Genomic DNA, 20,583 nt, shown 5'->3' with positions numbered 1-20,583 from the left:
CAGCTGTTAAGCGTTTCGTAGACTCGGGCTAAATCTGGTTTGTGATAGTCTCATGATGCATCTAGCTTCTATATCCACTTACCACTACCTAGAAACACTGCGGCCGCAACTCTGGGGCTTCCCGGGGTATAAGTGTTTGAAGCGTATACAAAGTACATGGAGAGATGGCAACTTGGGAACTGACAAGAACTCGTAGGAATACAACTGTATGTAGGAATCCCAGAGTGTCAAAGTCCCTTCCTTCCTTCCTTCTCACCACGTCTATAATAGTAAGGTAGCTTTGGCATCGATCGACGTCACTTCCTTCGAGAGCTTGGCATTGCCAATCCTGGTGAGCATAGTCATGAGAGCATAAGCATTCCGCAGTTCTTTACTACCTAGTACTATAGTATCATCTGATATTTACGCCTTTCCCTATAAACCCCTGAGCTAGCTTTGATGTTTTGGGCATAGGATTACCCTTCTAGGCCATATGTAGCGTTGGTTCTTCACACCATCATGACATCTAGCGCTTCCGAATCTTCGGGCTAATAACACACAAGTTGCTGCACCCCACACTTTGCTAAAAACCCGATTTCGTGCATAAAGATGGCACACTGGGCGTTGCAACGTGACAAAGCGAGGCGAGCAGAGGACAGAAAGGGATGAGTCGGTGCATCTCAAGACGCCGATAGGAAGTGTTGAAACGCTAGTATTGACGACTGCCGAGGCGCGTATCCCAACGAATCAGAAGGAAAGCTTTATTTAAACATGTGATGAAATATCAGAGTCGCTAGATAGTAGTAGCCTTGGCTAGCTTAAGCAGCTGTCATATATCCTTGATGAATCTCAGATAATAAGAATTGCTGTACTTGGTTTATGAGACTGTTTAGCCGATGCAATGCAACCGAAGTTCTAACCCAATCCTGCTCTTCACTCGCAGTTTAGGTACATTTCATCAGCTTTTCCAGTAACGAGCTAGCCTGTTGAAGCGTTCTTATTCTCTTGATATGTTGTATCTAGGTACTTGTTCTGAAGGATTCGATTGCTAAGCGTCCGCTTTTAGTTTCAAGGGGGATTTGAGCAGTAGCAGCACCCCTGCGGAAGTTGCCCGCTACTACATGTAGGTAGAAATGGATTTAACCACTCAACCTGCCGGGGTCATGATACTTGAGGGAATCTTCGGCTCAATATAAAATAGCGCATACTAAGACCGCATTGCACATAAAGAGAATAGTTTTTGGCTAGAAACAAGAAGATGGACGGGTTTGGAACCAGGACTGCGCTTGAATCTTTATGTGACCCCGGAATGCGGTTGCCTAAACTAGTAGAAATCCTTTTGGCAGACGAGTCGGCTCGCGTTCCCCCGCGTGCGGCTCTTGGTTTTTAGATGGGATTTAGTCTGCCTTGTAGAACTTTATTACGGATAGGCCTTCCATTCTATACGGCTTGCCCAATGGACGTTCTCTTGAACTGTTGGATTAAGCATTTGCTTGCAAGGGGCGTGATTAGTATTCAAAGCTTTGTTCATCGTCTGATCGAGTGCTTATTCGCTTGAGTGGAGAGCAGAGGAGACCGAGACGAACTAAGATACACCCTAATTTGACCAGGAGACGAGTTTAGACTCTAAAGATGTTCGGTGCTTTTTTTATTGGCTAATATGTTCCTCTGTGGAGATTGTCAACTTCAAATCGCTACTAACCCTGGTAGTGCTCGCAAACAGCTTCCAAGCTTCCAGGATAAAAATGACCAGGGTATGCTTCGCCTCTGATATTCTTGTGACGGCCTGAGATCTGATCTAAATGCTGCCTAGGTCTGCATAGTGACGCGGCCAGACTACTCAAAGCACCTAACGGTAGTTGAGATAGCATGGCCCCCTTACATGCCCCTTAATAAAGCTTGCACTCGATGTCACCTAAAAGCGTGAGCTGCCATAAAAAATTCATTGGTAGCAGCATCCCCGGCAGCAGTTAAGCGGCCCTATCGGGTTTGTCGGATTTGCACCGATTGAGCACGCACGAGGCAAGGGTAATGTTAAAGCGGGATGTACATATCCGCTGTGGGATCACAAAGGCATTGCAGGCTATATTAGCCAACTCGGCACTTGGATTGTGGGTAAATATAAAGATGATGAATCTTGTGTGTATATATGGAACCTATAGCCTCAACATTCATTATAAGAAGTCAGCTACCTTACTAGAGAGCAATATACATCTTGGGCCTCCTCGATTGTAATCGCTCCTTTATTGTTAACACTGAATATCAGATTTACAAAGGGATAGGGTCGATTTCGCCAAGAGTGAGATTGGCAATAACGTCCCAGTGTTCCACGATGCAGCTTCCATTCATTCGATAAGCATCCATGATCTTAATTGGCGGCGTGGAAAACTCATAATGATGCACAAAGCCAGTATTGTTAATGAAAGTCTGGTGTACAATGGTGGTGTTGACACGTGGGTTCTTAGAAAGCGCAGCAATAGCAGCATCTCGGCCCTGTCCGATAGAGGGGTTATGCTGAATGTAGTCGACCCAAACGTAATTATTGAATGCTTCAGAGATGTTCTTTTGAACATTGAATTCGTTCACGAAAGCGTAAAAGATCTTTTCTTGCTCTAGTGGAGAGGCTGGCCGAGGAGGGCAAGCAGGAGCCACAGCTTGAATCGCACCTGAGCCGAGAGCAGAAGGGAGAATGGCGGTGAGAGCACCGATATAGAGCAAGAATTTCATGATGTAACGATGGTTTAAGGACTTGAAGCTTAGAGAGCTAAGCCAGTAAATTTATGGAGCCTTTACTCGCGATAAAAGGAGAGTATGAGATCGCATGATGTATTGGGAGGCATAAGAAGACTATTTATCTCCCAGAAGCAAAAAAATCATGATGTCGAATAAGGAAACCCATCTCACATCGGACATATTAAACCCTTTGATATGTAAATTTACCAATGCTGACAACAGCAGCGATATTCTAATCGAAGCAGCTCTTTTCTGTTGAAAACATTATGATAATGGCAAACTATTCACTGAGGCTCCTCGACAAAGTGGATCTTTGTCCTAGATTAGTTGTTCGGTCGGTGTTTCTGCCGTGTGTACGCGGCCCACCCCTGCGACTGTCAGAGTTTAAGCTATACTAATTCGTAGCAATGTTCTTAAATCCGACGCCGAATGCCGACATTAAGTGAGAAAACACCGTGATCCAATTTACATACCCTATTGAATCGATTTTTGTAAAGCCTTTTTTGCAGAGCAACTAATGCTACGTCTTGAACTCAATCTCCTACAAAATACCATAAGAGCCAGACAAAATGTGTCTTGTGGAAGAATCTGAGAGCTCGACTAATTTAATGGTTATTAAAATGTTTGCTGTGGCCTAAACTACTGCATTTCAGTAGTAGCTCTACAAAAGTATCGAGAAGGAGCTAGGAACATTAATAGTGCTTCAAGAATATTTCAAACACAACACCATTGTTTAGTATATATAATCAAATACAAACCAAGAGACCCAAGGGCTCATGTCTGAACGACTGATGCGAAGAGACAGCATCATTTTTTGTTACACGCGCACTTTCCTAGACAAGATTGATGACCCTTCTCCTACATTACGGGTACAAGGCATATTTATACAGCATATTTCTGCGCTTCGCAAGCCGTATGCAACTTTGTGACCGCACATATTCTAGCTATTAAGACTGTATTACCTCTTTTTTTTCGACGATAGATATATTTATAAGTAACAAGTGGGCATTGTAGACGTACCTTCCTCTAGGCTATAGGAGGAAAGGTTTATTTAGGTACTGGTACCTTGACTGGTAAGAGAATCATAAAAAGTGCGTTGTCAGATTTATCGTCGAAGTTGCGAGGGAGTTGATTTTGATGTATCTTTATTGTGAAATACCTACTTCATACATTTGACCATATGGGGGATCATCTCACTCTACCGGAGAAACCTAACCGGAGATTTGGCTCTTTAATGCATCGAAAAGTAACAGATAGATGCACGCACGTGGTCGTCTAACATTACAACTGGCACCCCAGTAATAGCTCAAATGCGCCAATGATATGGACCGTGCGTATCTGGATACCACGATAAGTACAAACCAAGACTCTACGTCTTTTAAACTGGGGTTTTAATATGTATGCACGCAATATAGAACTCAATGGCCCGACTTGAAGTTTCATGACCATATTGGAGAAGTATTACGGCTTGAAAAGAGGGCTATGGGAGTAAAAATATGTCGATCTTCCACATTCATTGTATCGCTGCTACACTTGTTGTGGCCCACACAAGAAAACGTGGAGTCATCAAATCTGCCTGGTTGAAAGCACAACGTTTAAAATGCTTCAAGCAGCTTGTGAGTTAATCCAATCTCATACAGCCAAATGCACCGCATGCTGTAGAAAGGCCAATATCTAGTTTATTTCTGCCATAATTTCTCTATAATTGCGTATCATGCATGAGCAATCTTCCGATTCGGATAGATGTTTGAAACGAACCACAAGTCGTAACCCAGAGACCAGTTGTATTCATTTTCCCTTCCTACAACCGCAATTACGATCTTGACTTCGTTACTTTGTTAGGTAGGAGTATTTAATGCAGCTAAGAATAATAGCTCTAAATAGCTGCTCGTTCAGTTACATGTAGCTGCGGTCTGGCTGGACAGGTACTTCGCACGCGGTAACTGAGCAAAGACCTGTACAGGCCTGAGCTATGAACCACAATTTACTTACTATAAAGGTCAATTCTAATGTTTAGCATATTGATAGCAACTCTTCTGATCGGTTCGAAAATCCAACTGCTCATTACACACTCTTCACTCGGTGAGCCGTTGTTCAGGGCAGCACAGTACGAGATTCAGCCTGACTCTAAAGTAATAGGAGTAGCGTTTTCCAGAATTTTAGTTAGATCTCGTATTTAACTGACCTTTTCTCCAAAAACTTCAATGGTAATCAGTAACTGGCTGGAGTAAATGGCATTTTTGATGGTGATCAATTTTGTGTTGTTAATCCCCCCCAAGCCACAATAAATGGGAATGTTGACTGCTGTCATCGAGAATTATATCTAAGATTGCCTCTCTGAATGTTATGAGAGTAGACTTCACAACAGTGTCCTGTTGCTGAATAATTTGGCTTGTTCTCCTTGAACCAGTGCCAGGTTCTATGCCTGGATTCGATGCGTGTGAAGAGCTCACAGAGGCACTTCCCTTGCTCGCACAATCCGAATATTGCAAAGGCTGTAGTATCTGGTCGAGGACTGCAAAAGTCCAAAAAGTTGCTTCGAGTTTCTCTGAAGTGTGATATAATCTCTAAGCCTTGCGCTCATTGTATAGCTCGCTAGGTCGCCGTGACCGTTATCAAAATGGTTTCTCGAAATGTCTAGGGTATTGAAAGAATACTGTATCAAAGTTAATGTTATTTATCGTCTTGGTAGCTTGTAAAGACTCACTGACAGTAACGCTTACTCTCCCAGATGCTGAATTTGGTGCGCATATCGACATAAGTAAGCGAGCGAGACCCTGTTGTAACGTTTCTGGCGGATTTTGAAGGATAGTCGACGGGAGCGATCTGAATTATGGGCAGTCAAAGTGTTTGTTCAAACTATCTCAATTATTGTATAAAACAGCAATTTGTATTCAATCATGGTACCATGTTAACGAGCGACTATCTATCTAACTATTCAATGAATGTATATGGTCAGTTATGCATTAAGTGAGGCTGTTACTCATCGCTCCTTCTAATAATTAGCTCATCTATATTTCTGTTGATCTCGTGTATGCACCGCTTGTCACGACCATAGGCCATTAGGTCGCAACACTCTTTCCTCGTATCCATCGCAATATCAAACTCTAAACGAAATCTAGAATAGGAATTTTCTGCCAAGGACTTGAAGTCTATTAACTTAGCAGCCGGTATCAAAGGCCACAAAGGTCTGTCCATTGGAGGGGGGAGGGAGCTGGGAAGCGGGAACATTGAACAGCAGACATTCCTTAGGACCATTGGCAACCTGGGTGCCGAATTCGCATCTGTGCCATATGTTAACAATTACCTCTAATAGTTTCGAGTTTCTCAGGGACAACTTACGACTTGCATCCGCTGGTCTGCTGGCAAAGATCCAAGCAGGCCTGCTGGGAAGCCACACTGACCTCAGTCCGGAAAGGAGAAGGGGGGTTCTTAGAAGGGCCAGAGGGCGCAGCGCCGCAGACATTGGCGCGTTTTCCCTGACTTTTTTGGGTTGATGGAGCGGTTGAAGCGCCGTTTTGGTTCGAGGCACCGTTTCCAGCCTTGGCACCGTTTCCATTGTCAGAGCCACTTCCGTTGGCCGAACCGCTTCCCTTGCCAGCACCATTTTCATTGTCGACACCGCTTCCAGCGTTGCTCCCATTTGCGGGGCCCTGAGGATGGGCGGCTGTGGGAGGCTGCGTGGGGATGGTGCTGGCAGCGCAAGCCTTATCGAAAACGTTCAGGTTTGTGCCCTGAGGAGGAACCTGGCTGGCAGGCACAGCAAAGAGAATGCACTTTGGCGCGGTGGCACTAGGAGGCAGACCGAAGGCGAAGCATTGGCAGGAGTTGTCGGCCTCGCATTGCTGCTGGCATGCGTTGGCAGTTGCAGCTCCTGGAGAGGAGAGAGGAGCAGGTGGGTTGGCCGCGCTGGCAGTGGGGGCCACATCGCACATCTGGCCTCGAACGAGGATGGGGTTGGCGTTGGCGATGGCAGCGGCCAGGACAGAGACAATGACGGCAGACTTCATTTTGAAAGATGAGTATTTGAATAACAAAAAAGTTATAGAGAGTGAGAGTAATGGTTGTTGAAGTGAATGTTGTAGTGAATGTTGTAGTGAATGCTGTTGTGATTGAATTGTTGTAAATCTGGGATATCGAAAACCTTATATAGTGGCTGATTCCAACTATAGTAACCAGCACATTAGATAATGATTGTATCAAATGCGTAACTGCCGCGTACATCTAGCCAAGCCCGGGATCGCAATGCCATGCATGTGGTGTGTAGAATCTTTCCAAAGTGCCGCATCTTCAAAATAGGGGGCACCATCGTCATCGGAATCGTCATCCGATGGGCTTAGACTTTGAGATTGAAGCCATATTTTCAAAATAGTGGCATGACTATCATCAGAATAAGTATCAGAATAGTTATCCAAATAGGTTAAAGTGTAAGATCTCGTACTCCATATCCAAATCATGGACCAATTGTTACCAGAATCGTCATTAGCAGCGTCATCGAAATGGCTTAGACTGTGGAATTCAATGCTCTGTCTGTTAGTACTAACCCACTTCCCAACGGAGCATGCAGCTCTAAAGTTTAGTGTATAAACAGTCAGGGAACAACCCTAGACGTTACGATTGCCGCGTCATATAGTAACTGCAGTCAGTCTGGGGAAGCGTCCCATTATCGGGGCTGAGGTCCTCCTGGGGCTAGATCTGTATCTATGGAAAGTATATTCCTGCCAATTACATTTTAGCAAGAGCCACTAAATCGGATAAGTTTTATATAGAAGCCGAAATCTAAGCTACGATACACACAAGGGGCCTACGGAAGAGCCGAGGTTGGAAAGAGACTATCGGCACACGTCAGGCAAATGAGAACATCTTTTTAATAAGACACTGGTAACAAAGTGGTGTGTATAATCCTCACGTTGTGTGTGATTCTTAGTTTTTGGTCTATTTTTACCGACCGCTTGATAGTTTGACAGCTTGACAGCATCTGATTGACGATATTAACTCCACTATAACCCTGGCGCCCACATTCCGCCACATCCCGAATGCGCCCCTGTTTCAGTCTAAAGTTTCGTTAGGCTTTTTTTGCGTAAGGCTATTATACCCGCTGTTTCCCGGTTGTTCGTTTATCCTGTCTACTTCCAGTTTAAACAAATTTGTTTCTTATAGTCGTAGTAGGGTATAATCCCGAGTAATAAATTGTGGTTTTAGTGTTTATACTAGCTAATAAGTCTAGGTGGGGTGGCAGATCAGTAATCACCAATGTTATTGCTCTATGAATAACCGACCACTATATGATTGACTGACAGTATAAGGCCAACTTTGGCGCGGTGTATGACTCGTTTTTATAGATTTCATATTAAACTGCGTTTTTTTTTAATTCCAATGTTAAATTGATCTTGAATAAACCAATTTTCTAAGTCAATATTTAAATCCTACCGTAAAAACGGCCAGCATCTTCCTTTTAGCTCTCAGTAGAAAACGCGATGGTATTTGGACTGGATACACAAATACCACTTCCTCTGCTGCTCAGATGCGCTACATCAACAAAAGCTTCGTCAGAAAACTTGACTGAAACAATATGCATAAATAACTCATATATAACTCCGGGAGTTACGGCATCCGAATTACCCAGAAGGGACTGGGAGTATATTGTATTCGCAAGCTGAGTGATTAGAGACTTGAACACCTATGAGTTAAGCGGCATGAGGAAGATTAGAAGCCCAAGTCGAAACAAAGGCATCGGGCGGAAGAAAGCAGAGCGTTCGAAACATCTCGACAAGAATTATTAGCCGGGATGCAGTGTATAGGAGCAAGACTATAAGAAACAGGAATATTCCACACCGGTTAGGTATAATGCTAAGGAGTTTATGCTTGCTACCATCCTGAGGATTGCAAATGAAGACGGCGGCAAGGAGCGCAATAGAAGCATGCATAACTGAATAGGTACTTGCGCATCTCCATAAATATAACTCGAATATTGAAGGAAAGCGGAAATTCCATGCCCCAATGTGTATTGCGCCAAACAGAACCATTGCTGCTAGCATTGCCGCTGCAGTTGGAATTGCAAATTTCTTGCAGTCACTCGAGGCTCGGCCATCAGCGACGTGCATTGGTGCGCCAAATGGACTTTTACCCATAGGAAGCACCAGATTGATCATCGAATCGTCGTCGTCTTGTTCAAGTTCATGCGTTACCCATGTGTGGTAGTCTTGATGCTGCAAAGAAATAGCAGTCGATACGCCGATAGACTTTGGTTTATCCCAATACAGGCGGTATATAATGATTGCGCAGGCTGCAAAGGCTAAAACGGCGAGCTCAAGCGGGCAGATGGAGAGTTTCCGTACAGCATGAATAAGAATTTGTATTGTGGACCATATAATTTGGGCAATTGAAATTGTCCTGATGAAGGGATCATCTTTAGCTCTATCGGTGAGTTCTTCTTCAGTGATGTCGGGTAATCTGACGACTTGGTTCCTTTCTCGGAGTTTGATGAGATCCCTTCCAGACAGGTGATGCAGATTGTATTCGCTCACGTTTTCCCCCCCTTCTTGTTTCACTATAACAAACCCCCCCATATTTGCATAGTAAGTATGAGTAAGAGACCATCTGACACAGTCTTGGTCTGCAAGTTGTAGGAATATAGGGTGGTCTTGGCGAGCTTGGAGACGGACGTTATAAGCCACGCCAACTATAATTTCGGGTGCAAGGATTGTCAGTATGCACGCATTTGCAGTCCTGAGAAAATGTTTTAATTTCCATGCGAAATTCTCTTTCCATCCAGATATCTGGTTAATGCCATTGTAATTATGTCTATAGCCATGGCGTTGCTCTGGTACATTGGGATGCTGAAGGGTCCAAGTGCAAGCGAATATTGTGAACAGCGAGCTCCACAGTATATCCAATGTGCCTCGAGAATCAGGAGAAGATACAAAATTTACGCCGCTAGGAGGCTTAGAACATTTGGTTTCAAAGGATGAATATGCTCTAGCGACTGCAATGAGGCAGAAGAGAGAAAATTGAGATGAAATGCCGAGAATTTTCATTGAGAGAGATTTAAATTTATATGATTCGGCGGTTGAGAGACTGTCGATAGAATTGAAAGATGAGCTGTAACATTGCTCCTGTCTTTATACACACGCGCTGATGCCACATATACTGCGTTGTAGCTATATTCGAAAACTTGGATGCGCCGTTCCTGCATATTTCTGCAGAAGCTATAACGTATAATACAAAAAGGCTGAGGCTAGAGGCCAATTACAGGCATTGAATAGACATCGAGTTTTCGGTCGATGCTTAAAATAGACCTGTTGTGAGACGCATACGTAATTTAGAACAAGTAAATAGAGCTTCGAATATTCACATGATTGGCTATCAATAATTTAGCTTGTTTCATGTAAGCGATCCATCGGAATCCGCCAGGGCAGGATCAAGGGATACTGAACAAGGCTGAGGTGCATCACGGCAGCATGCTGCGATATAGGCATCGATATTTATTCTATGAGCTTAATTTGCATACGGGTGTGAAATAAATCTTCATATCAATACATAACATGCCAGTCTCCAAAAGTCCCCCCGCTAGCGACTGGATCCTTGGCGAGAAGCGTCCAACCAACAGAGCGTCTATCACCTTTCTAAAAAGATCCATTGAGTGATTCATTGGCGATTGAGAGGAAAAGAATATATAGTGGATTTTACAACCTCTCTTTCCACTACAAGATTCATTTTGTATAGGTAACAAATTTGATATATAAATACTACTTTAAATATAAGCTTAATTACTTCACATGTACATTTTACGTAGTGAATTATCCCCATGCAAATATACTAATAACCAGTCGAGTTTATTAGCGCTATAATAGCGCAGCTCTAGCTTGCACTCTCCCAGAGCAATTCAATGCATCTACTGCGTTGAGGAGAACTAACTACATGTAGCAAGCAAGCTGCATGTATATTGCCTGGACCACAAGTCTAGCTGCGGGCGTGTTATTAGCGACCCAACAACCTGCTGTATACGGATTAATACCGTTCAATCAATCATGGCTGCTACTATAAGGTCTGCAGTAGTCGATGTAACAGTAGCAGGCCGTGTTTTAAGAACACGAAGATGGTTTCCACATGCTGCAACTCTTTCTTATCAAAATGTAGAAAATTCTACTGCAACTTTTCCAGTCTCGAACCTATTTTTTCCCTATGACCGCTGCCGCCACTCTGAGCCTGGCGGCGCTGCGTTTGCGCGATACTCCTAGGCTGCAAGACCTCCCTCCAGCAATATGGGCCATCATCTTCTCCCTCCTCGACTCGGCGCAAACAGTCGCACGCGTCGCGTTGACATGCAAGAAGCTTAACGCCGTGGCTCAGGTGCAGGGCTGGACTTGCTTTGTCAGGAGCCGATTTGCGAGCCTCAAGCTTCCAAAGGCACTTGGCGACAAAGAATGGGCCGAGCTGGCCAAGAAGTTGACGGCACAATCGCGCGCCTGGGACCGCCGTGCTTTTTCTATAACATCAGTAGTACCTCCTATCCAACCCGGCGGAGACAATGGACGCGGCGGTCGGCCTGGTCGAAGTCGGGAACGAGGACGAGGACGAGGACGTGGGCGCGGCCGTGGTGGTGGTCAATCTAGGACGCAGACGTTCCCAGCACACGTTGTCGTCGATGCGAGTTCCAAAGTTCATGGGCAAAGTGAAGAGGAGACAGTCGCTTGGGGTCTCGGTGAAGACATTATCCTTCGATCGCGAAAGTCAAAGAACTCTACTCTTCAAGGTGAAACCTGGATATCGCTCCCTGGAGCCGAGGCTGGTTTTAGGAGTGGCGACGACGATGTGACGGCGATTTCGATTCTATCTGACACTGCACCCCAGCCTGGTCTCCTTGTTGGCCGAGCAAGCGGTTACTTGCAACTAACTTCCACAGCACGCAACGACGTGGGACGGCTCCTCGCTTGGTTCCATCCGATACGCGGAGGTATAGATCAACATGGTATACAACACTTTGATACTAACGAATCACAAAATGCCATGGTCGTTGCCACAAAGGAAAACGTCTTGTTCTACTCTTTAGAGCCCAATAAATGGCCGGCTGCGGACATGGCCAATGGCACGCCAGACATCGTCGTTGAGCCTACAGAGGCCTTTCGCGTGAAGAGTATGCCCAACTCTCAAGAGTTTAGATTCTTGCGCGAGGCAAAGTACATGTGCAACAAAGATATTGCCTTGTGTATGGCCAGTAGTGAACAGCCCCTACGCTTTTTAACGAGGACACCCTCAGGCACTGTATTGACAAATGCCGCCAAATTGCGACCCTCGAAACGTTGTACCGAGTCGCATATCTTTAACGACAACACTTCGCAAACTGCTCGGAGCGTGCTGCCGGTTAATACTATTTCAGTTATTGGTGGCTCTGGAAGCACCGTTCTAAGCTCTTATGATGATGGTACCGTTCGGCTGCAGGATCTTCGGAGCCATTCTCCCATTGACGCCATCTTTCAAGATCATTTTGAGATGACTGCCCCCCTGGGCCCTCTTCTGTCCTATGGTATGGAGAGATTTATTGTTGGAAGTGCCCGCCTGCCTATTCTAAAAATCTTTGACTTCCGATGGACAAGGCCATACTCCTACGTAGACGCCCTCGATTGCAGTGAAACCGAGCTCGGCCCAACACCAAAAACGCTCACCGGAATTCTGGCCCCGAGATCTTCAAACTACGCAAAATGTTGCCACCTATCGGGATACCAGTGCACCCTTCACTCTCTGGCTCGGACCGATTTTTACAGGCCAAACTGCAATTTGTATCTCCCCGTTGTATATCCCGCCGTGACGCCGCTGTATTCGCTTGCCAAGTCGTCTGACATGGCGTCGACCCTCTATGCGGGCGTTACTGGCGAGCTATTAAAGATAAGCCTCAGAGATGCCTCGGTCGATGGGCGGGAAGATTTTTGTATGGGCCGAATGGGGAGCAATAATCGCTGCGGTTATTCCTTTCACAGGAGTCTTGCCAACTTGGTTGAAACGGGCGATGGGATTGCGCTGAGCGACATTTCCAAAAGCAAGAGGCTTCCCCTTTTGTTCAAGCAGAATCCTGCGCTGTTGTCTGCCGCGGCTATAGGAGAGCTCCGTCGGCTCGATCACGCTTTGCGGTAGAAGATAGCAAGTGATATGGCAATTATCATTATGATGGCAACACTGAGTCCCAGCATCACATTTAGTTATACTTGGACACTGAACATAAGGCAATACGGCTTCTAGAAGAAGAATCCGCAATTCAGTTCTCGGAAAAAGTCCTACCAGCTGAAAGCTCAGAGAGTAAGGGGGGGGGGGGATATCGTCGTGTATTTGGACGATATCGCGATGAAAATGGCCGTCGAAGTGTCCAAAACCTCTATCAAGGGTTAACGCCATTTCCATAGGGAGTTTGGAGTCGATCAAAGACATATCCTGGCAGAACCCTCCACATGTTTATGTGTCTACCACAAAATGTGACCATGACACGAATTTTGGAGGCATCTCAAACTTGCCCTTTAGCATTTACATTTGCGCCCTGAAATGCAAATATATTGCTGTTTGGTCTGATCGACGATGTAACTATGACAGTGCACTATGGCCTGCATGGCCACGCGCTGGTGTTTCTCTCGGCTTAGAGATTGGCGACAAGGAGCGGGCTGCGACGCAAATGGCTTGTGCTTGCTTCCAAACCAGAGCTGATTAGTGACACTTTGATGTGGAGACGGTTGGTTTAGCCAGGCAATCTGGCCGCCAATGTATGAAGTGGGTGGAGGCATGGCAAGGGTTGGCGGGAGACTAGGCTGGCAGAGGGAGTTGGATATAGGCCTTTTGAGATAGTCTTGGGACTTATGCAAAAATTACCTAAATCAGTAGGATATAGATACGAGTTCATGTAATTGTTTCCGGAGGGAGATGGAGAAGAGAGATGTGCTTTGGATACCTCTAGGAGATGAACGAGTCCTACGTATACATTCTTTGGCAGTGAACATTCTCCATCCCGTATATATTTATCTCTTGGCACGAGGCAATGCTTATGTTTGGCTTAATATAGGAATTTGTGAACCGAATTCAATGGCGACGTTGCGTTTTGCTCTTCATGTGCTGACGAGCTCAACGGAGCTAATTAGTATCCGGATAGAGGGCACACGAGGGATATATTTTCTGGTCTAGAAAACCGGGCAACTTTCGGCCACCAACTTTTATAAGAGCGCTCCAATCAGAACAATAGCCTTCCTTACTGCGATGATATCAATCTCAAGTCGGGCTGACTGTGAGATGCACCAACTTTAGCAAATGAAGATCGCCGATGAACGATAAACGATAAACCCAGCTCTATTCCGTTTATGGTCCTGAGTCCAGAATTCTTTGTAGGAAAAAAAAAAAGGACATCGCAGACTATTGACCCCTCTTTTTGTTTGCAAAACTTTGTCCTATGCCCGGGGAAGTAGTCAGAATTGCGGCTGTGCTGGCGGAAAAGGATCCTGGATACGAAGTAGGTGGTGATAAGGGCGGTTTATGTCGGCTATGCGGGCTGTGCATACTAAATCTTAACCGGGGATGTAATCTTGACCGGAGATGCTCATTATGGAACATATATGAGCAAGGGTAGGGACAGAGATAGCTGGCATTGGATTAGGAGAATGCACATATCTGAAGACGGAAAATTGTGGGTTAGATGATATACCAGTATAGGCAGGGACTACAGAAGGGTTAGACAGCATATACAATATGTACTATATAGTAGTACTGAGTTTAGATGCTAAGATATTATTTATATGCGATACAGCCCTGAATTTGTGTTATGCCCAAGATCACTGAAGCAGACCCTCAGCCTCTATAGGACAGTCTAGTTCATCTTGAGGCGTTGTCTAGCCCTCCAAGGCCATCTCCAGATTAAAGAGAAGCCATGCCTATAATATCCTCAGATAGTGAAAACAAGACATTAATCGAATAGGCTATCAATCTTGTTTGAACCTTTTTAATGCTTTGCTTTATAATCCTTACATGTTTTTGTTCTATCTATATGAGCGGGGAAGCCCCAAAAGTTCCTCTGACAACTAAACCCTGCATCTGCCTAATTCTAACACTAGGCGTTGATTCTAAGACTGCAAGTAGTTAGGGCAGTAACTAAACATTGCGGTTTTTGGAAATCGGTTGCCCGCACTACTACGGGCCGGATTCTGCACTCGCCGCATCGAAGCCGTAGAAAGCTAGCGATCGTCGTATATCGTTTATCGCGTTTGATGACAAAACAAGCGTCCCGATTATCCCTTTTCCGCATGCACTAGCTTCGAGTAAGCATTTTAATTATTTTTTTGATTATTGTTGGGCCGATCCTCTTCAATCCTCCTCCGAGTTGCCGTTGTGTTCCTCGGGATGCTGCCTCAAATATTCGAGGTACGCAGGATCGACGGGTAGATCAAGTTCGCCACCCTCACGCTTAAAGTACCACACATCTTGAGTCGGGAATCCGACGCTATCCACCCATGATTTGAGACCATCAAAGTTGCGACACTGGAAATCTCCGCTGAACTCTGGCTGCGGCTGTATCATATTCTCGTACCAGTGCCAGAGGATAAGGTCGACGTCTGCGTGGCAAGTCACTATTTGGGTGAGGAAGTGCAAGCAGTGATAGAGGTGTTCCCAGTCATGGCGGGATCGCTCCTTGCCATGAAGGTAATGAGCACCTTCCAGTCCCATCCTTAGGTGGTTGATGCAATGCAGCTGGTGTGTGACGGAGAGCATCGCAGGAAACGAATTGGGATCTCCTGGCATATGGGTTACCTTAACCGGATCTTGGCCGAGCTTCCGCACCTCATCTGCAGTGATGGTTATTGTAGATAGTTTCGAAAGCTCATGCCAAGCCTGTTCAGTTGCATTGTTCGGTCGTTGGCGAAGGACGTCATCGCTGAACAGTTGGTTTTCCTGCCAGACTTGCTCAAAGGAAAAGGGAAACCGATCAAAGACAGGTGCTAGATATCCGTCAGTAAAGTGCATTGGCTTACATACGGAAAATCCGTGAGAGTAAAGAACACGCTGCAACTTACAGTAACCTGATGCCTTTTCTAACAAAGAATTGGTGTTTATGGTATCCAGAAGCGACTGTTGCTGTGACGAACGCTGGGTAGAATAGAGTACAAGTACTGCTCCGACGAGTATGACTAGTAGGATGGAGTTGATAGCGATGAGCATAATGCTGCACCAAACAAGTTTGGAGTGACGAGTCCGTTCAATCGAAATCGGCATGAGCGTTTCGGTTGACGATGCATCGTCGTCATCTTGCTTAGCCAGAGCGGCATAAGCCGTGGAACGCATAAACGACGGCATGACAGTTGACTGCCACAAAAAACTGATCTTTGGAAATTGAAAAGAGAGAATCAAGTGGAAGACATTTGCATCTAGACAAAACTGGAGGAGAGGAGAAAACTACCGGTGAACTGACCACTGAATAAAATAGTAGCCTACTCTTGATAGCTCGTGAAGATCTTATGATGGAACTATTGGCCTCATCTTCGAGCTTCAAAAGTCCCATAAGATCTTAACCCTGTACTGGTCATGCTCCATTCACGCCACTTGAGTGGAGGCACGTCTTATAGCCTTTGTTTATATACAACGGCTATCTACGTATAGGAGAGGCTTGTTGTGTGGAATAACTAATCCTAAGACGACACACGGAATATATCGGTCCGAGGGGGCTGAGAGTGACCATGTATCACGCTTATGTGCTGTCGCACCATTGTACCTGTGGCCATATATCTTTTTCCAGTAACATGTATGTAAGATGGCAGCGATGCATTCGCCGTTTGCGCGTGTATGAAGGCCCGAAGGCCCACCATGGTGGAGACACAATGCTCGCCGCGGTGGCCGGGCATGCGGTCTAGGGAATCGATTCACGCGGGGAAGCTATCAAAAAGGACTCGGCGAGACAATCGCCACTCCACTAGTGATCACGACTTCATAGCGACAGTGTGAATGCGACGATCGCGATCTCTTACCCTGTCAATGAGCCATATGAGAGACGCTTCCGTTAGCCTGAGTTAGACCAAATTTTGCTTAGCTATTACTGCTAAGATCACGCCAAGTGTCAGCAAGCCCACACTGCATAGCTCCATTAAACCACATAAACGGATGCTATATATATACGAAATACAGAAATCCTACAAACCAGTTTCATCAATACAGAAGTTCCTTTGACATCTTGTTTGTTTCGGGGCTATCTAGCCATAACAGGCAGCTACATTGCTTTCAGCAACCTATGGTATGTTAAACTAATGATCTACTAAGTTGCCGGCTTCAAGCCTCTTCTTTACGTTGATCATGTAAACTGAGAGGGGTTGTTAATGTCGAGCCAAGGGGGTTTATCCTCCAATCCTATTCAAGGAAATTCCTATATGGGGCAAACCTGCTTGATAAGGCAGAAATTAAGGCAGTTAAGGTCTGCAAAGCTTACAGTGTATTCACGTTAACGTTAATTACATATAAAGCACGGTGCTATCTCTGCTTCCTTTCTATATTAACAGGAACAGCATTTTACCACCTTCTATTTCAGTTGACCAGATATACCAATCATCATGAGATTTACAGCCGTTGCCGCCCCCCTCGCCTTTGCAGCTTTTGCGGCTGCAGCACCTGTTGGCACCAGTAAGTTATACAATTCAACCAAGCACATTACACACTTGTTTTCCTTTGATCATCTCGGTGTACATCAAAATTCCCATATTGCTAAGAGTTCAACGTATTTTTTACTTACGAACATAAAGGCGAAGTTCAGGCTCGCGGAGAAGCTATTATCCCTCCTCCTTACCATCCTCTGATCGACAAGCGAAAGGAGGCTATTATTGATCCTCCTTACCACCCTCTTATCGACAAGCGAAAGGAGGCTATTATTGATCCTCCTTACCACCCTCTTATCGACAAGCGAAAGGAGGCTATTGTTCCCCCTCATTACCATCCTCTCATTGATAAGCGAGAGGAGGCTATTATTCCTCCTCCCTACCACCCTCTTATCGACAAGCGAGAGGAGGCTATTGTTCCCCCTGCTTACCATCCTCTCATTGATAAGCGAAAGGAGGCTATTGTTCCCCCTGCTTACCATCCTCTCATTGATAAGCGAGAGGAGGCTATTATTCCTCCTCCCTACCACCCTCTTATCGACAAGCGAGAGGAGGCTATTATTGATCCTCCTTACCACCCCCTCATCGACTAGAGGAAATAAACTTAACTATATGGCATGCCAAGGCTATTGTGTTATTCAATGATCCGAGCTATAGGAAACGAGGTGTTATAGTGGGAAATGGTTAGCCATAGTCATATAGAAAGTAAAAAATCCAAGATAAATTGTTAAAAGGCTGATAGAAATGTCGACGAAAATCGTATCATATCCCGTATAAAAATATCATGAACCACCGAAAGGAGCTGGTGTTCCTTAAAAAGAGAGAAACAAATAAAATATAGCAGATAACGGCCATATTTAATATCAGGGGTGTAAATTAAAATACTGTTTATATTCTCTACAGTAAAATAATGCCATCGTTAAATGAAGATGTTTAACATCAGAATATATAAAATATGTCCATGGCTGTATAGATTAATTAGATGCGAGATTATTCATGGGTTCGTAATCTGTTTACTATTTATTTACTATAATTCTATAGAGAGACAGTTCTTGCGTGTTGTAACTTGAATTAAATTAGTAGATCTTTTTAATTTGGCTTTCATATTGATCAAGCGTTACCTAATCCTGAAACGTGCTATAACAAGTAAGTGAACCACTTTACTCTTTGTATTGTAAATACATATAGAAGTAATAGAGCATTTAAACTCCGTGCAACCCTGCTTTCAAAATAAAGACTTGCTATAATTGCTTTGACCTATACCACTGATTGACTTTATTGTGTGCCCAACGGGTGGATGTGATGCTGGGGACTGCGTGTCAAGCTGCGGTGTCTAAACTTTCCATGCTGTTAAACGGTTAGTGGAAAAACCGGCGACCTATGAGGCCCCACTCTTATAGAGGCTTGTAACGACAATTTCGTTTTTGAAGGATAAGGCTATGGAAGAGCTTTTAATATATGAAACGACGCAGGCTAGCAGCCGAAGGTCATAAAGTAGTTGTTTTATGCAGTTGCATTTGATCGATAACCATATCTGTTATGAATTCATACTATAAAGGGGCGTGTGTTAATGAAAAGGTAGGCGTAATTCTAAAGATAAAGGCAGCTTTTCTATATGATAGCTCAGGAAACTACCCTGGTTACTATTCCTAGAAAATAATTGGTCAGCGTTTGATCGGATTACAATGAAATCCGCCGCTAGTCAATTTTGCCATTAATCCGTGTATCGGAATTGAAACCGAAGAATAATCTTTATTTTAGGAAATTTTGAACTGAGTCCTAAAGGCCAGAGAGAGGATGTGGTACGGTAGAATCGGCAAGTTATTACCACGCTGTCAGAAATGCTTTAAAACTTCGCTTAGCATTTCTGAGTTGCTAAGAACTTTTGTTAGCCTCTTTTCTAATCGTATCATTCTTTGTACTTGAAATCCTTCCAATATATGACTTAGTCCATGTAGTTATAGAATCTCTATAGCGTGATGCATAGGTGATCCGTGAGGATTGTTTGCAGCCCATAGTACCCGTTTTTTGATTGAACCACTTGTCAATGTATCGGAACTTTGTTGGCTCGCCACCGAATCCTTTGCTCCGCTTACTGGAGCGCCATCCTTGTTCAAGAGGCTCCTTTCGGCTATTTCCGATTTGCGGCCGAAGTAGATAATTCGCTGCCGCAATATGCTATAGCGGTTTGCAAAATCGCTGAGACTGGAGAAAGGATGAATATACAGGAAATATACAGCACGCATATACCAGTCACGCTAAACTCTTTGCGTTGATGCTTTTGCTTTATCAAAGCTTCGCAGATGATTGTACCTCTTATATGGCATTGAAAGCTGACCAAAGCTACGCTAACTCTATACCATAGCACTATCGCCCAGAAAAGGTTATTTGCCCGCTCTGATGGTCTTCATAAACATATCATCCTTATATATGCAGACTTATTTATTTATGGATTTATCTTTTATGCAAGCTACTTGACTAGGTATTTTGGTAACATAGTGGCAGTTTGCCAGATATAAGGCCACCCCAATTGCGTAATATCGTATTTTCGTTCCGCTAAGGCGTAGGGTCCAAGATAGCATATCGTCTAAATTGCAAATTTAACATCTATTTTCATCATCTTTACCATCTCTAATGTCTTTATCAGAGGACTTCAAAATTAGCCAAATTCCTATGGCTGCCCACAAAATATCTACCTGCTCCCCAAGATCTCCGCCACTGGGGTGTACCCCGAAGCAAATACCTCAAATCTTTCTACGATAAGGCGTTTTGAGTGAAGCTAATCTAGACAGCCTGGCTTAATTGCTAAGTGTAAACTATTTTAACCACAAACAAATAGCATCTGCAATAAAGAATAAAATGCCAACAATACTGGGTGTATAGGACAGCGCAAGCTGTCTAAAATTTCATGCTTTCTTCACCCATACGACTATGAGGTATTGGTAGGATACTATATTTGAGAAAGCGGATTATATGGGTCTACAGAGAGTGTAATATGATCGGATGCTGCACCTTGAAGAGACGTGTCTAATATCCGACTCAGAGGAGACGTGAAATGCTTACATGTAGTTATTTCGCTAACCGTTGTCGTACTACCTTGTGGAGTATGTATACTGCACAGTCCTATTCGGCTAGAAACTTTAAGACATCTTATTAAGTTTATTGGTTGTATTGTATGTACATTGCCCCTCTTCCAAAGATTTCTGCACATCTCCGACTACCCTCAACTACCACCCTCTTCATTTTACTCATCCGAAGCATAGGT

General features: G+C 44.4%; 6 protein-coding genes across 6 annotated transcripts; 2 read left to right on the top strand and 4 right to left on the bottom strand.

Annotated features, from left to right (window-relative positions):
- Positions 1-2,231: 2,231 nt before the first annotated feature.
- GGI43DRAFT_433612 (nuclear transport factor 2 family protein) lies at positions 2,232-2,756 on the bottom strand. The gene has a single exon (XM_083209776.1). The coding sequence runs from the start codon at positions 2,704-2,706 to the stop codon at positions 2,248-2,250; it is 459 nt and encodes a 152-aa protein (XP_083061129.1). The 5' UTR covers positions 2,707-2,756; the 3' UTR covers positions 2,232-2,247.
- A 2,827-nt stretch (positions 2,757-5,583) lies between these two features.
- GGI43DRAFT_403038 (uncharacterized protein) lies at positions 5,584-6,987 on the bottom strand. The gene is made up of 3 exons (XM_083205749.1): positions 6,935-6,987; positions 6,055-6,878; positions 5,584-5,996 (listed from the first exon to the last, which is right to left on the bottom strand). Exons 2-3 carry the CDS (start codon positions 6,720-6,722, stop codon positions 5,873-5,875), a joined length of 792 nt encoding a protein of 263 aa, XP_083061128.1. The 5' UTR covers positions 6,723-6,878; positions 6,935-6,987; the 3' UTR covers positions 5,584-5,872.
- Positions 6,988-8,095: 1,108 nt separating this feature from the next.
- On the bottom strand, positions 8,096-9,225 carry GGI43DRAFT_403037 (uncharacterized protein). The gene has a single exon (XM_083205748.1). It carries the CDS (start codon positions 8,862-8,864, stop codon positions 8,400-8,402), a length of 465 nt encoding a protein of 154 aa, XP_083061127.1. The 5' UTR covers positions 8,865-9,225; the 3' UTR covers positions 8,096-8,399.
- A 287-nt stretch (positions 9,226-9,512) lies between these two features.
- GGI43DRAFT_422372 (F-box protein) lies at positions 9,513-12,843 on the top strand (the record flags this gene model as incomplete). Its single annotated transcript, XM_083208101.1, has 2 exons — positions 9,513-9,538; positions 10,920-12,843. The coding sequence occupies 2 exons, from the start codon at positions 9,513-9,515 to the stop codon at positions 12,841-12,843; spliced, it is 1,950 nt and encodes a 649-aa protein (XP_083061126.1).
- A 1,851-nt stretch (positions 12,844-14,694) lies between these two features.
- Positions 14,695-16,306, bottom strand: GGI43DRAFT_403035 (oxidase ustYa family protein). Its single transcript, XM_083205747.1, has 2 exons — positions 15,753-16,306; positions 14,695-15,677 (listed from the first exon to the last, which is right to left on the bottom strand). Exons 1-2 carry the CDS (start codon positions 16,030-16,032, stop codon positions 15,046-15,048), a joined length of 912 nt encoding a protein of 303 aa, XP_083061125.1. The 5' UTR covers positions 16,033-16,306; the 3' UTR covers positions 14,695-15,045.
- A 621-nt stretch (positions 16,307-16,927) lies between these two features.
- Positions 16,928-18,108, top strand: GGI43DRAFT_356624 (uncharacterized protein). The gene is made up of 2 exons (XM_083202325.1): positions 16,928-17,346; positions 17,466-18,108. Exons 1-2 carry the CDS (start codon positions 17,277-17,279, stop codon positions 17,909-17,911), a joined length of 516 nt encoding a protein of 171 aa, XP_083061124.1. The 5' UTR covers positions 16,928-17,276; the 3' UTR covers positions 17,912-18,108.
- Positions 18,109-20,583: the final 2,475 nt, after the last annotated feature.

The sequence above is a fragment of the Trichoderma evansii genome (assembly GCF_050947405.1).
Source record: "Trichoderma evansii strain SZMC 28006 chromosome Unknown GGI43scaffold_8, whole genome shotgun sequence".
Lineage (NCBI taxonomy): Eukaryota > Fungi > Ascomycota > Sordariomycetes > Hypocreales > Hypocreaceae > Trichoderma > Trichoderma evansii.
This window is presented reverse-complemented; position numbering and strand designations above follow the sequence as displayed.

Excerpts from the sequence above, each read along its gene's own strand:
- GGI43DRAFT_433612 (XM_083209776.1), bottom strand. The coding sequence starts at position 2,706 with ATGAAATTCTTGCTCTATATCGGTGCTCTCACCGCCATTCTCCCTTCT.
- GGI43DRAFT_403035 (XM_083205747.1), bottom strand. The coding sequence starts at position 16,032 with ATGCCGTCGTTTATGCGTTCCACGGCTTATGCCGCTCTGGCTAAGCAA. Across the intron at positions 15,678-15,752 it reads AGAAAAGGCATCAGGTTACT|CACCTGTCTTTGATCGGTTT; the intron begins GTAAGTTGCAGC and ends ACGGATATCTAG.
- GGI43DRAFT_403038 (XM_083205749.1), bottom strand. The coding sequence starts at position 6,722 with ATGAAGTCTGCCGTCATTGTCTCTGTCCTGGCCGCTGCCATCGCCAAC. Across the intron at positions 5,997-6,054 it reads CAGACCAGCGGATGCAAGTC|ATGCGAATTCGGCACCCAGG; the intron begins GTAAGTTGTCCC and ends CATATGGCACAG.
- GGI43DRAFT_403037 (XM_083205748.1), bottom strand. The coding sequence starts at position 8,864 with ATGATCAATCTGGTGCTTCCTATGGGTAAAAGTCCATTTGGCGCACCA.
- GGI43DRAFT_356624 (XM_083202325.1), top strand. The coding sequence starts at position 17,277 with ATGAGATTTACAGCCGTTGCCGCCCCCCTCGCCTTTGCAGCTTTTGCG. Across the intron at positions 17,347-17,465 it reads TGCAGCACCTGTTGGCACCA|GCGAAGTTCAGGCTCGCGGA; the intron begins GTAAGTTATACA and ends ACGAACATAAAG.